Source organism: Anopheles merus, chromosome X (genome assembly GCF_017562075.2).
Source record: "Anopheles merus strain MAF chromosome X, AmerM5.1, whole genome shotgun sequence".
In the NCBI taxonomy this organism is placed as follows: Eukaryota; Metazoa; Arthropoda; class Insecta; order Diptera; family Culicidae; genus Anopheles; species Anopheles merus.
The window spans coordinates 25,996,832-26,011,668 of record NC_054081.1 but is presented as its reverse complement, the minus strand read 5'-3'; the positions used below and the strand labels follow the sequence as shown (position 1 = coordinate 26,011,668).

General features: G+C 41.6%; 1 protein-coding gene across 2 annotated transcripts in view; it reads left to right on the top strand.

Annotated features, from left to right (window-relative positions):
• LOC121593904 (lachesin) overlaps nt 1–14,837 on the top strand; it is a 226,892-nt gene that overhangs the window by 38,488 nt on the left and 173,567 nt on the right. For both annotated transcript variants that reach the window (XM_041916677.1, XM_041916668.1), the window contains exon 2: nt 4,863–4,972. In XM_041916677.1, the coding sequence (XP_041772611.1) occupies nt 4,863–4,972 (110 nt within the window). The remainder of the gene's footprint in view (nt 1–4,862; nt 4,973–14,837) is intronic.

The following is a 14,837-nucleotide window of genomic DNA, read 5'->3' as shown; positions in this document are numbered from 1 at the left end:
TACTCCACCTGTTGCCACCCTGACACAAAAGACGAGATTATTGCCCAACTTAAACAAGAAAATGCTAATCTAAATAAGAAAATTGATCTACTAACAAAAACTAATAAAAACATGCAAATCGAACAAACCCAATTTATTAACACTTTTAATCAAAACAAAACCACTGATAAAGTTGAAACAATGGACCAATCCGTAGAGTCTGACTCTTCTTGCTCCTCGTCCCTACTGGAAGGAAGCAAAGCGACCTCTTCAAAGGTGCTTAAAAACGAGCCCTCTCAAAGGGCTCCTCTTCCTCCGGGGAAGAAACCTCCCTCCCTCCCAAAACAACCCCTTCACAAAAACATCCCCCCCAACTCACATCCCCATTCATTCCTTTTCTAATCCCTCAACTCCGAGGGAAAGGAGGCCCTTCTGACACCCGATAATTCCCCATTCATCGAGATGAGGAAGTCAGAGAAGAAGAAAATTTCTGAACCACGATGACCACATACACCACACCTTCTTTTTAAACAACTTCAAACATTCATTCTAGAAATTCCCATCCTCCGTTAAATAACAATATACCTTTGTTTGCCATGTCCTGGAATATCAGGAGCATGAGCCGTTACTCTGATGAACTAAAAATTCTAATTACCCGCCACAACCCAACAATAGTCGCTTTACAAGAAATAATGACCATACCAAACCTAAACAGTTCTCCATTCAATAACTATACCTGTCATTTTTTCCAAACACCAACCAACATGCATTGCTCTGTTGGCATAGGCATACAAAAACATATACCCTCTAACTATGTAAATATGTCTACCAACATACCAGCAATAGCCGTTAAAATATCTTCACCAATAGAATCCACAATTGTCAGTCTGTACCTTCCACCTTCTCTATCTTCTTCTATTGTTGCTCAGGAGATGGAAACTGTGTTACCACAGTTACCGTCACCTGCAATAATACTTGGCGATTTCAATGCCCAACATTCTACCTGGGGTAATCCTGACTCTTATTCTCGTGGCCATATGCTACAGGACTATTTTGATACCTGTAGTATAGAGGTTATTCATAACACCACAGCCACACGTACCTGTCCCACTAGTGGACAAAGTACTATTTTAGATTTTTGTGTTCTCTCTTCTTCTATAGATTCTAGTTTTTCTGTTTCCATACATAAAGATACCCATGGCAATGATCACCACCCGCTTTTTGTCCATAGCCATCAACTAACCCACAGCCCTCAAAAATGTCCCAGGTGGAAATATGAGGAGGCTGACTGGGAAAAATATAAAATAGAAATGACATACACACTACCCTTAGATGATCCTCCCTCCCTTACACGCTTTACAGAGACAATAACAAATGCAGTCTTAACTATTATTCCTCTTACAAAGGGTACGTCCCAGGTGGAAATATGAGGAGGCTGACTGGGAAAAATATAAAATAGAAATGACATACACACTACCCTTAGATGATCCTCCCTCCCTTACACGCTTAACAGAGACAATAACAAATGCAGCCTTAACTATTATCCCTCTTACAAAGGGTACAGTTAGTAGAAAGTTCGTCCCCTGGTGGAAAATAACAGTTGCCCTTGCCATTAAGACTCGACGAAAAGCACTCAAGAGTCTTCAACGCTAAAAAAAAATGAACAAAATGTTTTGCCCGCTCTTGGCCGACCAACACCAAGCGGCCAATCGGGAATCAAGAGAAGCCATCAAATTTGCAAAAAAAAACTATCTTGGGGAAAATCTGTTTCTTAAATGAACCCTAAGACAACCAACAAAGTAATATTCCAGCAAGTTGCAATTTTATCCGGTAAAAACCACAAATCAACTCCAATAGTTCTAAAAACAGAAAACACCATTATTCCACCAACAGAAATACCTGAGGCGTTAGCTAGATACTTTTATGATACATCTGCAACACATAATTTTCCATCTCATTTTCAAACCCATAAATTCATCTCTGAGTCCAGACCCCTTCCACCCATTAACGCCTCCGACCAAAATTGCAATAGGACTTTTTCTCTTAATGAGCTTGATTGGGCTCTTAATAAATGCCATGACATATCGTCAGGCCCGGACAACATTGGTTATCCAATGCTTACCGGTCCAAAACAGTCCTCCTTCAGATTTACAATATTATTTGGTCTTTCGGGAACATACCGGATGACTGGAAAACCTGTTTTACAATTCCCATTCCAATTGGCATTGGCAAAATCATGGAGAGAATGGTAAATAGAAGACTATCACAAGAATTAGAAGACCGGGACCTTAGTTTCAATCAACACGCCTCTTGAGGCGGAAAGGTACTGAGACATATTTTGCCGAAGTTAATGAACTTTCAGAAACCCACTACCCCAAAGGCCACATCATTGACTATGCAATATTAGACTTATCAAAAGCTTCTGACATAATTTGGCGACATACAATTCTTGAACAGCTCAATATGTGGGGTTTTGGAGGACGCATTACCTTCAAAGCTTCCTTTCAAATCGCACATTTTAAGTTTTCATTGGAACTCAATCTTCTGACCTGCATGTACAAGAGAATTACGTTCCCCAGGGTGCCATTCTCTCTCCCACTCTTTTCCTGATTAGTGTAGAATCCCGCTTCGGCCCCATGCCCAGTAATATTAAATGTTTCATGTATGCTGATGATAGCATCCAAGTTCTTGTCTCAGCATCCAACAATAGAACCGAATCACGCCCAACTTTACAAGAAGGAGTCAATATAGTTCAGAAATGGTCACGTTGGACAGGTTACAGAATTTCACACTCCAAATCCAAAATACTTCACATCTGCAATAGTAACTATCATACACTGAAACCCATAACATACAATAACTCAGCAATACAAAGTGCACAAACAGCTCGTCACTTAACATTTAAAGCACACACTACACGGGTCAAAAGAGAAGCGAAGGCCCGTTTTAATCTTTTCAGAATGCTTGGAACCGGTCAACATCGCGCCTCCCGCCAAACACAACTACAAATCATCAATAGCTGGCTTCTACCAAAACTACTCTACGGCATCGAAATAGTCTCTCGGCAACGGGAAAATTTCCAAAAACAAATTGCACCACTCTACCATACGGCCAACCGCTGTGCTACTGGGGCTTTCGTCACGAGCCCCATAGCATCACTTCTGTGTGAAAGCGGACTTCAACCCTTGGACCACATCATAACCGACAAGATAGTAGCAGCTGCATGATGAATGATAGAGAAAACATAAAGGCCGATGCCCTTATTCAAAGGGCAAATGCTGAATTCACCACGCTAACAGATCAAACATTCCCTCCAATCACCAAATTCATCCGAATCGGTAGTCGCCCCTGGTACTGCCCCCATCATAAATAGACTGGACCATCAAAAATTAGCTTCGGGCTGTTTGCAATAGTATCATTGCTGACCGTTATTTTACCGAACACGTTCAGCAAAAGTACCATAACCTTCTTCTTCTTCCTCTTCTTCTTTGGCTCAACAACCGTTGTCTGTCAAGGCCTGCCTGTACCACTAGTGGTCTTTGGCTTTCAGTGACTAATTGATTTCCCCCCCATAACAGGATAGTCAATCCTACGTATGGCGGCACGGTCTATTTGGGGATCGAACCTATGACGGGCATGTTGTTAAGCCGTACGAGTTGATGACTGTACTACGAGACCGGCTATAAAAATACCATAACCATCATTTCATATTCATAGACGGATCAGTACAAAACGGTTCCTCTGGCTGTGGAAACTACTTCACTATCGACAATAGCGCCATCCGACATCAATCTTCACCGTAGAAGCAATAACCCTGGTTATTGCAACTGACGAAGGCCTGCACAGAGACAAACTCAAACCACTTTGCAATATGTCGAATTCACACCAAGTCACATTCTGCTGGATTCCTGTTCACACAGGTATTCAGGGAAACGAAATAGCAGACCGACTAGCCAACGCAGGATGTAATAACCCGGCCTGCTGTCATAACACTCTTTCACGTCGTGACTTCAATCGCCTTAGCAAAACCATCATCGCAAATCGCTGGAATGGTTATTGGGTTAACAGCGATCGATTTTTCCTGAGAACCATCAAGACCACAACACCACCATGGAAAGACCATCCATCACCCGAAGACCAGATAATCCTATCACGGCTTCGGATAAAACACACTAGGCTCAACTACACCTTTTTATTGCAAATATCCAGCCCGCACATTTTAACCGAATGTCATGGTTATACTGCAGAACGCATCACCTGCATATTTGACCATAGCATTGTCACCATCCTTTATCCAGACAGCGATTGCCAGCGTAAACTTTTAAAATTCTTTCGTATCACTAACTTTTATAAACAACTATAACTAAAGCCACATTTGTAACAGACAATCAAATCAACGGCAGGCTTTAAGGTAACCGAGACTACCCGGTATAGGGTATTTTGCAAGCCAAAAATGGCTTGCAATGAAGAATGTTAGACTTTAAGTATAGAATTAATCTACCGATTGAAAGAGGCGAATGAGGTCGATTGAATCTAAGTCGCTTTACAAATAAAGACAAAAAAGTAATTTACCCATGAACTTAAATTATGAGTCTTAAAATTATTCCAATCTTAACTTTCGCTCCACCCTCCCTCACAACCTAATCAACGCTTCACCGGTTTCAAATTAATAGTAGCTGCATTCGGATCAATCGGAATCCAACTACAGGCCGAAATTGCCAATCAATTATTCACACCCTAAATGATCTGACGGATGGCCATTTGAAAATTAACTTAAAAAGAACAAACGAGTTAGTACGCTTGTGCTTTGTGTTTTTGGGAGAATAAAACATTATGTTAAAATTTACTTCATGTACATTAATAAACCGTTTTATTTCTTTCAGTGGCATATGCATTTCAGCCAGATTTTGCTGAGTCAATCATCAACAATTCTATCGCTATAGGACGAGATGCAACATTTACCTGCCATGTTCGACATTTAGGAGGGTATCGGGTAAATATACTCCATTTTGCATAAGTCTACAAAGTCTCTATCATGTATTCTATTAATTTTTATTGAGAACTTGGTTACATCAAACTTATTGCAAAGCTAGTATAATGGCAAGATACTTGATTTTAATGGAGTTTGAGAATTAGTGGCTAAAATATTGTTTACTCTCCATTTAAAACCACAGCTCTAGCTCAGATTATTATTCAACCTGACAAATGTTAAACAGCGCTGATTCGATGCGTAGTCGGTAAGGTGGATCACATACATATTATTTCTAATAGGACATCAACATGTTGAAACGATGTTAAATACATTGAATGATGAGTTTTACTAAATTAGGGAGCCAGCTTTTGTATTTGGAATTTGATACTTCATGGCTGAAATCATGTCAACATTCCGTAATACATGCAAAACGAGCCTCTTATTTTCATATTAGATTATTTCGGCCTGAAAAATATGTAAACAAACGTCGAATTTTCACAGGCTTTATCAAGTAAGCTCGAGAGGAATTTTTATACACAAGCATACTTATGTTGGCAATCTTCTCGTAGCAGCTGAAGAGTGCGGACGTGTTCTACCAAGCGCTCCTCGACTGACTCGTATTCTATAGTATGAATCTATAGAATCTATACCCCCGTGATCAGTGCAGTGCAGAGTTTTGTGCTGTAGTGTAGTGCGTGTGGGAAAAATCAAACTTAGATATCCCTTTACGCCGTTCGTTGTTTTCACAGCGAGACCTTAAAGTTAAAATCTAAACATTTTTAAGAACTATCCTAACGCACTTTACGTTGTTCGCTTTTCTCAAAGCGCTACGTAAAGTGTTGTGGCCCAAGGTTGTAGCCTGTTTTGTGAGAGCAGATAGTGTAAGTTTTTTATGAAGTGAGTGTTTCAAGCCATTAGTCCGGTGAACTCTCATAAGACATTTATGTTTAGAAGTGAACTGGTATTGTGGTGCAGTAGACACTGTGAAAACATTGGGACAGTGACGTTTTTCAAGTGCCAGTGCTGAGAGGGCCGACGATATGTCGGACCCTCCTCCTGCCACGAGTGCTCATCCTCCTCCCGGCACGAGTTCCCGGGCTAGGACATATCCGGAATGGTTTAACGGCGAGGAAGGAGAGCTAATGTATCTGGTTCGGACCACCGAAGAAGGAAAGCCGCTACCAGACCCGTTCATCGTAGGCAAAAGTCTACAACAACATGTTGGACGGCCGGTTTAACAATAATTATTATTAGTATTAACAATAATTCCAAAAACATTTTGAAAACTCAATCATTGTCCCACTACATAAAATTACAGTCATTAACAAAGCTCAACAATGGAGCACCAATCACCATCACACCCCGCACTACTCTTAATACCGTCCAATGCGTAATTTACTCTTCTGACCTTAAACATATGAAGGATGAAGAAGTTCTAGCAAATTTAAAAGACCAACAAGCTACTGAAGTGCGTCGTTTCACTCGTAATGTTAATAGTGAAATAATACCTACCAATTCTTTCCTCCTCCGTATTGCTACAACACGTGTCCCCTCTGTAATCCGCCTTGGCCCACTCCAAGTGATTTCCCGTACATATTATCCCAAACCCTTGCATTGTCTTAATTGTGCTCACTATGGTCATACCAGGCTGAGATGCAAAACCTCACAGGTTTGCCACAATTGTGGTATTCCTGCCCATGGTTATTGCACTGCACCACTGAAATGTATGAATTGCAAAGCAACCACAATTCTTTTGACAAATTGTGCCCTGAAGGAACAGGAAGTAATTCATTATAAAATTGATTACAACGTGTCTTTCTTGAAGCACGAAACTACTCAAATTAACAACTACATAAACAGCGCGCAGTTCAACAAAGGCTCACTCTTGCTCAAGTTGTGTCCCACAATCCACAAACTAACGTTGCCCTTCCACTAAACAGATTCTAGGGACAAAGAAATTGCCAATCTTAAAAAACCAAATTAAGAACCTTTGAAAAAACATACTCCATCTGTTGCCACCCCTGACCCAAAAGACGAGATTATTGCCCAACTTAAACAAGAAAATGCTAATCTAAATAAGAAAATTGATCAACTAACAAAAACTAATAAAACATGCAAATCGAACAAACCCAATTTATTAACACTTTTAATCAAAACAAAACCACTGATAAAGTTGAAACAATGGACCAATCCGTAGAGTCTGACTCTTCTTGCTCCTCGTCCCTACTGGAAGGAAGCAAAGCGACCTCTTCAAAGGTGCTTAAAAAACGAGCCCTCTCAAAGGGCTCCTCTTCCTCCGGGGAAGAAACCTCCCTCCCTCCCAAAACAACCCTTCACAAAAACATCCCCCCCAACTCACATCCCCATTCATTCCTCTTCTAATCCCTCAACTCTGAGGGAAAGGAGGCCCTTCTGACACCCGATAATTCCCCATTCATCGAGATGAGGCAGTCAGAGAAGAAGAAAATTTCTGAACCACGATGACCACATACACCACACCTTCTTTTTAAACAACTTCAAACATTCATTCTAGAAATTCCCATCCTCCGTTAAATAACAATATACCTTTGTTTGCCATGTCCTGGAATATCAGGAGCATGAGCCGTTACTCTGATGAACTAAAATTCTAATTACCCGCCACAACCCAACAATAGTCGCTTTACAAGAAATAATGACCATACCAAACCTAAACAGTTCTCCATTCAATAACTATACCTGTCATTTTTTCCAAACACCAACCAACATGCATTGCTCTGTTGGCATAGGCATACAAAAACATATACCCTCTAACTATGTAAATATGTCTACCAACATACCAGCAATAGCCGTTAAAATATCTTCACCAATAGAATCCACAATTGTCAGTCTGTACCTTCCACCTTCTCTATCTTCTTCTATTGTTGCTCAGGAGATGGAAACTGTGTTACCACAGTTACCGTCACCTGCAATAATACTTGGCGATTTCAATGCCCAACATTCTACCTGGGGTAATCCTGACTCTTATTCTCGTGGCCATATGCTACAGGACTATTTTGATACCTGTAGTATAGAGGTTATTCATAACACCACAGCCACACGTACCTGTCCCACTAGTGGACAAAGTACTATTTTAGATTTTTGTGTTCTCTCTTCTTCTATAGATTCTAGTTTTTCTGTTTCCATACATAAAGATACCCATGGCAATGATCACCACCCGCTTTTTGTCCATAGCCATCAACTAACCCACAGCCCTCAAAAATGTCCCAGGTGGAAATATGAGGAGGCTGACTGGGAAAAATATAAAATAGAAATGACATACACACTACCCTTAGATGATCCTCCCTCCCTTACACGCTTAACAGAGACAATAACAAATGCAGGCTTAACTATTATCCCTCTTACAAAGGGTACAGTTAGTAGAAAGTTCGTCCCCTGGTGGAAAATAACAGTTGCCCTTGCCATTAAGACTCGACGAAAAGCACTCAAGAGTCTTCAACGCTAAAAAAAAATGAACAAAATGTTTTGCCCGCTCTTGGCCGACCAACACCAAGCGGCCAATCGGGAATCAAGAGAAGCCGTCAAATTTGCAAAAAAAAAACTATCTTGGGGAAAATCTGTTTCTTAAATGAACCCTAAGACAACCACCAAAGTAATATTCCAGCAAGTTGCAATTTTATCCGGTAAAAACCACAAATCAACTCCAATAGTTCTAAAAACAGAAAACACCATTATTCCACCAACAGAAATACCTGAGGCGTTAGCTAGATACTTTTATGATACATCTGCAACACATAATTTTCCATCTCATTTTCAACCCCATAAATTCATCTCTGAGTCCAGACCCCTTCCACCCATTAACGCCTCCGACCAAAATTGCAATAGGACTTTTTCTCTTAATGAGCTTGATTGGGCTCTTAATAAATGCCATGACATATCGTCAGGCCCGGACAACATTGGTTATCCAATGCTTACCGGTCCAAAACAGTCCTCCTTCAGATTTACAATATTATTTGGTCTTTCGGGAACATAACGGATGACTGGAAAACCTGTTTTACAATTCCCATTCCAATTGGCATTGGCAAAATCATGGAGAGAATGGTAAATAGAAGACTATCACAAGAATTAGAAGACCGGGACCTTAGTATCAATCAACACGCCTCTTGAGGCGGAAAGGTACTGAGACATATTTTGCCGAAGTTAATGAACTTTCAGAAACCCACTACCCCAAAGGCCACATCATTGACTATGCAATATTAGACTTATCAAAAGCTTCTGACATAATTTGGCGACATAGAATTCCTGAACAGCTCAATATGTGGGGTTTTGGAGGACGCATTACCTTCAAAGCTTCCTTTCAAATCGCACATTTAATGTTTTCATTGCAACTCAATCTTCTGACTTGCATGTACAAGAGAATGGCGTTCCCCAGGGTGCCATTCTCTCTCCCACTCTTTTCCTGATTAGTGTAGAATCCCGCTTCGGCCCCATGCCCAGTAATATTAAATGTTTCATGTATGCTGATGATAGCATCCAAGTTCTTGTCTCAGCATCCAACAATAGAACCGAATCACGCCCAACTTTACAAGAAGGAGTCAATATAGTTCAGAAATGGTCACGTTGGACAGGTTACAGAATTTCACACTCCAAATCCAAAATACTTCACATCTGCAATAGTAACTATCATACACTGAAACCCATAACATACAATAACTCAGCAATACAAAGTGCACAAACAGCTCGTCACTTAACATTTAAAGCACACACTACACGGGTCAAAAGAGAAGCGAAGGCCCGTTTTAATCTTTTCAGAATGCTTGGAACCGGTCAACATCGCGCCTCCCGCCAAACACAACTACAAATCATCAATAGCTGGTTTCTACCAAAACTACTCTACGGCATCGCAATAGTCTCTCGGCAACGGGAAAATTTCCAAAAACAAATTGCACCACTCTACCATACCGCCAACCGCTGTGCTACTGGGGCTTTCGTCACGAGCCCCATAGCATCACTTCTGTGTGAAAGCGGACTTCAACCCTTGGACCACATCATAACCGACAAGATAGTAGCAGCTGCATGATGAATGATAGAGAAAACATAAAGGCCGATGCCCTTATTCAAAGGGCAAACGCTGAATTCACCACGCTAACAGATCAAACATTCCCTCCAATCACCAAATTCATCCGAATCGGTAGTCGCCCCTGGTACTGCCCCCCATCATAAATAGACTGGACCATCAAAAATTAGCTTCGGGCTGTTTGCAATAGTATCATTGCTGACCGTTATTTTACCGAACACGTTCAGCAAAAGTACCATAACCTTCTTCTTCTTCCTCTTCTTCTTTGGCTCAACAACCGTTGTCTGTCAAGGCCTGCCTGTACCACTAGTGGTCTTTGGCTTTCAGTGACTAATTGATTTCCCCCCCATTAACAGGATAGTCAATCCTACGTATGGCGGCACGGTCTATTTGGGGATCAAACCTATGACGGGCATGTTGTTAAGCCGTACGAGTTGATGACTGTACTACGAGACCGGCTATAAAAATACCATAACCATCATTTCATATTCATAGACGGATCAGTACAAAACGGTTCCTCTGGCTGTGGAAACTACTTCACTATCGACAATAGCGCCATCCGACATCAATCTTCACCGTAGAAGCAATAACCCTGGTTATTGCAACTGACGAAGGCCTGCACAGAGACAAACTCAAACCACTTTGCAATATGTCGAATTCACACCAAGTCACATTCTGCTGGATTCCTGTTCACACAGGTATTCAGGGAAACGAAATAGCAGACCGACTAGCCAACGCAGGATGTAATAACCCGGCCTGCTGTCATAACACTCTTCCACGTCGTGACTTCAATCGCCTTAGCAAAACCATCATCGCAAATCGCTGGAATGGTTATTGGGTTAACAGCGATCGCTTTTTCCTGAGAACCATCAAGACCACAACACCACCATGGAAACACCATCCAGATAATCCTATCACGGCTTCGGATAAAACACACTAGGCTCAACTACACCTTTTTATTGCAAATATCCAGCCCGCACATTTTAACCGAATGTCATGGTTATACTGCAGAACGCATCACCTGCATATTTGACCATAGCATTGTCACCATCCTTTATCCAGACAGCGATTGCCAGCGTAAACTTTTAAAATTCTTTCGTATCACTAACTTTTATAAACAACTATAACTAAAGCCACATTTGTAACAGACAATAAAATCAACGGCAGGCTTTAAGGTAACCGAGACTACCCGGTATAGGGTATTTTGCAAGCCAAAAATGGCTTGCAATGAAGAATGTTAGTATTTAATTATATAAATGTTTAATCGATTAAAAGAGGGGAATGAGGCCAAATGGCTCAAAGTCTCTTTAAAAATAAAAAATAAAAAACTTATGTTGTCAAGATTGGTGAAAAATAGTTTGGATTGATATTTTGAAATCTGCTTAATATTCATTTCTGTATATACACTTCGAATGTACGAATTGTGTTGCAAATAAAGCAGAGGAAGAAGAAAAAAACGAACAAGAGAAAGAGTGCAAGCAAAAACAGCGATTACGATACTGAACGACCCACACCCCGCTACGCAAGGCGATCGAAAAATTAGGTGCTTCTCGCTCTTTTTCTCTTGCGCTCTCCGCCCCCCTTATAGCGTTCGTTTCGAGCAGAGCTTTTCATCAACCCGCCCAAAGCCTCTTCATACCCCTCCAACCAAGCTACGTCGTGTTCGAGGCAGCCATCATAATTCGCATTCATTTTTTATACCGTGTTGCCTTTCTCGCGCAAATGACATACAACCGTGTGACAAAATTCGAAAAAACTAAGCGGTTGATGTAATTTGAAGCGGAAAATTGTATCCTTTGCTTAACAATGAGAGAAGAGAAAATTGTCTCACAATCTATGGATTGTGATCGCAGGTGATTAATGACTTGCAAAGCAGAATGTAGAATAGCATCAATTGTGGATTTAAAGAGACGAATAAGTACAATTAACTCAAGGTTTCTATAAAAAATAAATAACATTCGTAACTAACAAAAACGACCTGTGCGCGTGTCATTGCAAGTGGCGTGCGAAATAAATAACAAGCATCGGAAATCAGTGGCTCTTCAGTTTCAGTGTAACAGTTTAACTGCAGGCAGTCTCAGTGGCTGCCAGAGACCCTGTTGATTTGAGAACTCTGGGGATGTTAAGTCTAGTTTATGTTACAATGGATAGAGTAATTCGGCCAGAGTTCCCGTACTCTAAAAAGGCCTGAAGGTTGTTTATGTGGATGTTAATCAAGAGAGGGTTCTATGATACAAATCAGCTAGCAGATGCGGTGGAGAGGCTGCATTGTGTGTAGATACCGATGTTCGGCTCCGAAACGGTCATTTCACGCGAGCCAACAGGACAATATTTCGATGTGTGTATCGTCATTAAACACGCACGGCCTATTGCCTGCAACCAATGTCTGTTCATCTTGATGTTCACCTGTCTTTAAGTACCGTATTGTGTATCGTAATAGTTTTATAAAGTTATTTTGCGTTCAAAGTTTATTCTTCCGTTTCATTCCGCTTTTTGAGACCCGACACAAAATATATGGATCGGACCACCTCGCTTCACCGATGCCAAGTCTACCAGACTTTCTCTCAGCAGCCGAATCGATCCTCTTATCGATCAATTTATGGCCCTACTTTTTAAGTGCAGTAAGAGAAGCGTTCTGCAGAAAAAGTGAGTGAATATCTGGCAGCATTCTTTCGTCCAACACATAGAAGAATGGTGCTCATGCAGGTTTTTTTTTCTTTTGGCACAACAACCGCTGCCGGCCAAACATTCTTTCGTCCTACAGATAGGAGAATGGTGCTCATGAATGTTTTTTTTTCTTTTGGCGCAACAACCGCTGGCGGCCAAGGCCTGCCTGTACCCACTAGTGAGGTGGGCTTGGCTTTCAGTCAGCCGTATCGGGGTGGTCGTTCATCGAAGAACGTTCGTCGCTCATGAGTGGACAGGGTTATACCACTAGATTGGGCAGAACAAAACCTAGACGGTTTTCTAATTTTTGATCATAGAGGGCTATGAAATGAGTGAAAATGAGCGTCGTGGCGAACGTTCCCGGGAACGAACGACCACCCCGATACGGCCGAGTGACTTTTTGTTACCGTAGCAGGATAGTCAATCTTACGTATGGGGCACGGTCTATTCGGGGTTTGAACCAATGACGGGCATTTTGTTAAGTCGTTCGAGCTGACGACTGTACCACGAGACCGGCCCCATGAAGGTTTAGTTTACGGATATTTCGTATACATGATGCACTGTTTGCTAGAAAAACTATGTTAAATTAAGGAATGCGAAGAACTTTCCGCTTTGGAAGGCTTATGAAAAACCCATAACCAAAATCTTCAAACTGTTGGATATGGCCAGGATTCTTGATCCATAGCTACCTCGTTCCATCTTTTTCTGCGTCTTTGACTGAATAGCCGTCAGGTCTTTCCTTATCCCTAACCACCGAGATTGCTACCCACCTCCGCGACAAGTGTCGGACTGGCTTATCATTCACAATCACCTGACTAGCGGGAAATGGCTCGTTCATTCTCAACACACTTGTCATTGAAAGTGTCCAATTCGTCTTTTCCAACATCCGGATGTTCAATACATCGAACAGCATAATATATCCAGCTGAACTACCTGTATATCCGTGTTTAAATCTTTTAGCTTCTCTATCACAGCACTACATAATCCGTAAGGCACCTGATGGCGGCTTATTCTGGTTGTGTGTACTTGCCACTGTAACATCTTGCGACTTTTGTTTCTTACACACTTCTTGTAAACTTTCCATTTAAGAAATCCTAGACATTGGATTTGTGGATATGGTGATGATGCTATTGGATGCTACTAGAGAAAGGGGTCAGAAATTATTGTAATGAGTTTTCTGACTGAGGTATTGCTTACATGGTCAGAAATTAGTCCAAAGAGTCTTCTGACTAAATAATGCGTAGATGGTCACACTTTCTTCTTCTTATCAACAAATGCAAGCTTTGGAATATATCCTCCAATGAATAGACCCACCATGCCGTTTTCATATTCAGCGGCTTACCAGGCTCTTTTAAACCCTTTCAACTGCTCGGAGTCATATAGGTGCCTAGGTTCAAGTGGTTCGTAGGCTGGTGTATAACATGCATGACTTGTTTTATGTTTTTCCCGTCCCTGTCTTTCCAATCTTGTTCGAAGTATTCTATACATATTTAGTAGTGGGTTGTATTTTTGGTATTCGAAGATCATATGTCTCGCTATGTCTGGTACGGTAGAGTTATTACAGTTCTTGTCGTCAACTATTTTCATTTTATGCAACCATGATTTTGAAAGGTCTTGCTGCTTTTCGGATACTTGTGTGAATTCCTTTTGCCATAAGGTTTGTTTGCGCCCAAACGGTTCACTCCGACTGTGAACCAGTTGCAGCGCGTGTGAAACACGCAGCAGAAGAGACAGAGAGAGAGAGAGAGAGAGAGAGAGAGAGAGAGAGAGAGAGAGAGAGAGAGAGAGAGAAGTTTTAGACAAGCAACCCCGACAGACAAAGAGAACGAAATTTTCTGGCGAGGGGTAGGTAGAAACACGCGGTGGGGGCCCGGCCCAAGATCGGATCCGAAGTCCGTTGTTTTGGGCTCGACATTAAAAATGGCGGATGGAGCGCTACCACGGAGAGAATGCGCTCTCTTGCTTGCCTTTAAAATACACGAGGCGCTCTCGCTGTAAAGAACGCTCACTCGCGCTGTTTCATCGTATTTTCCTCATACCCTTTCCTTACCGTTTCTTTCGGCTTGCGCAGCGCTGTACTGGTACCCCCTCCCACTTGATTCCAGCGAATTGCGCTGTGCTGGACTGACACCCCCTCTCGCTCATTTCTTTCGCTTCCCTCCACAC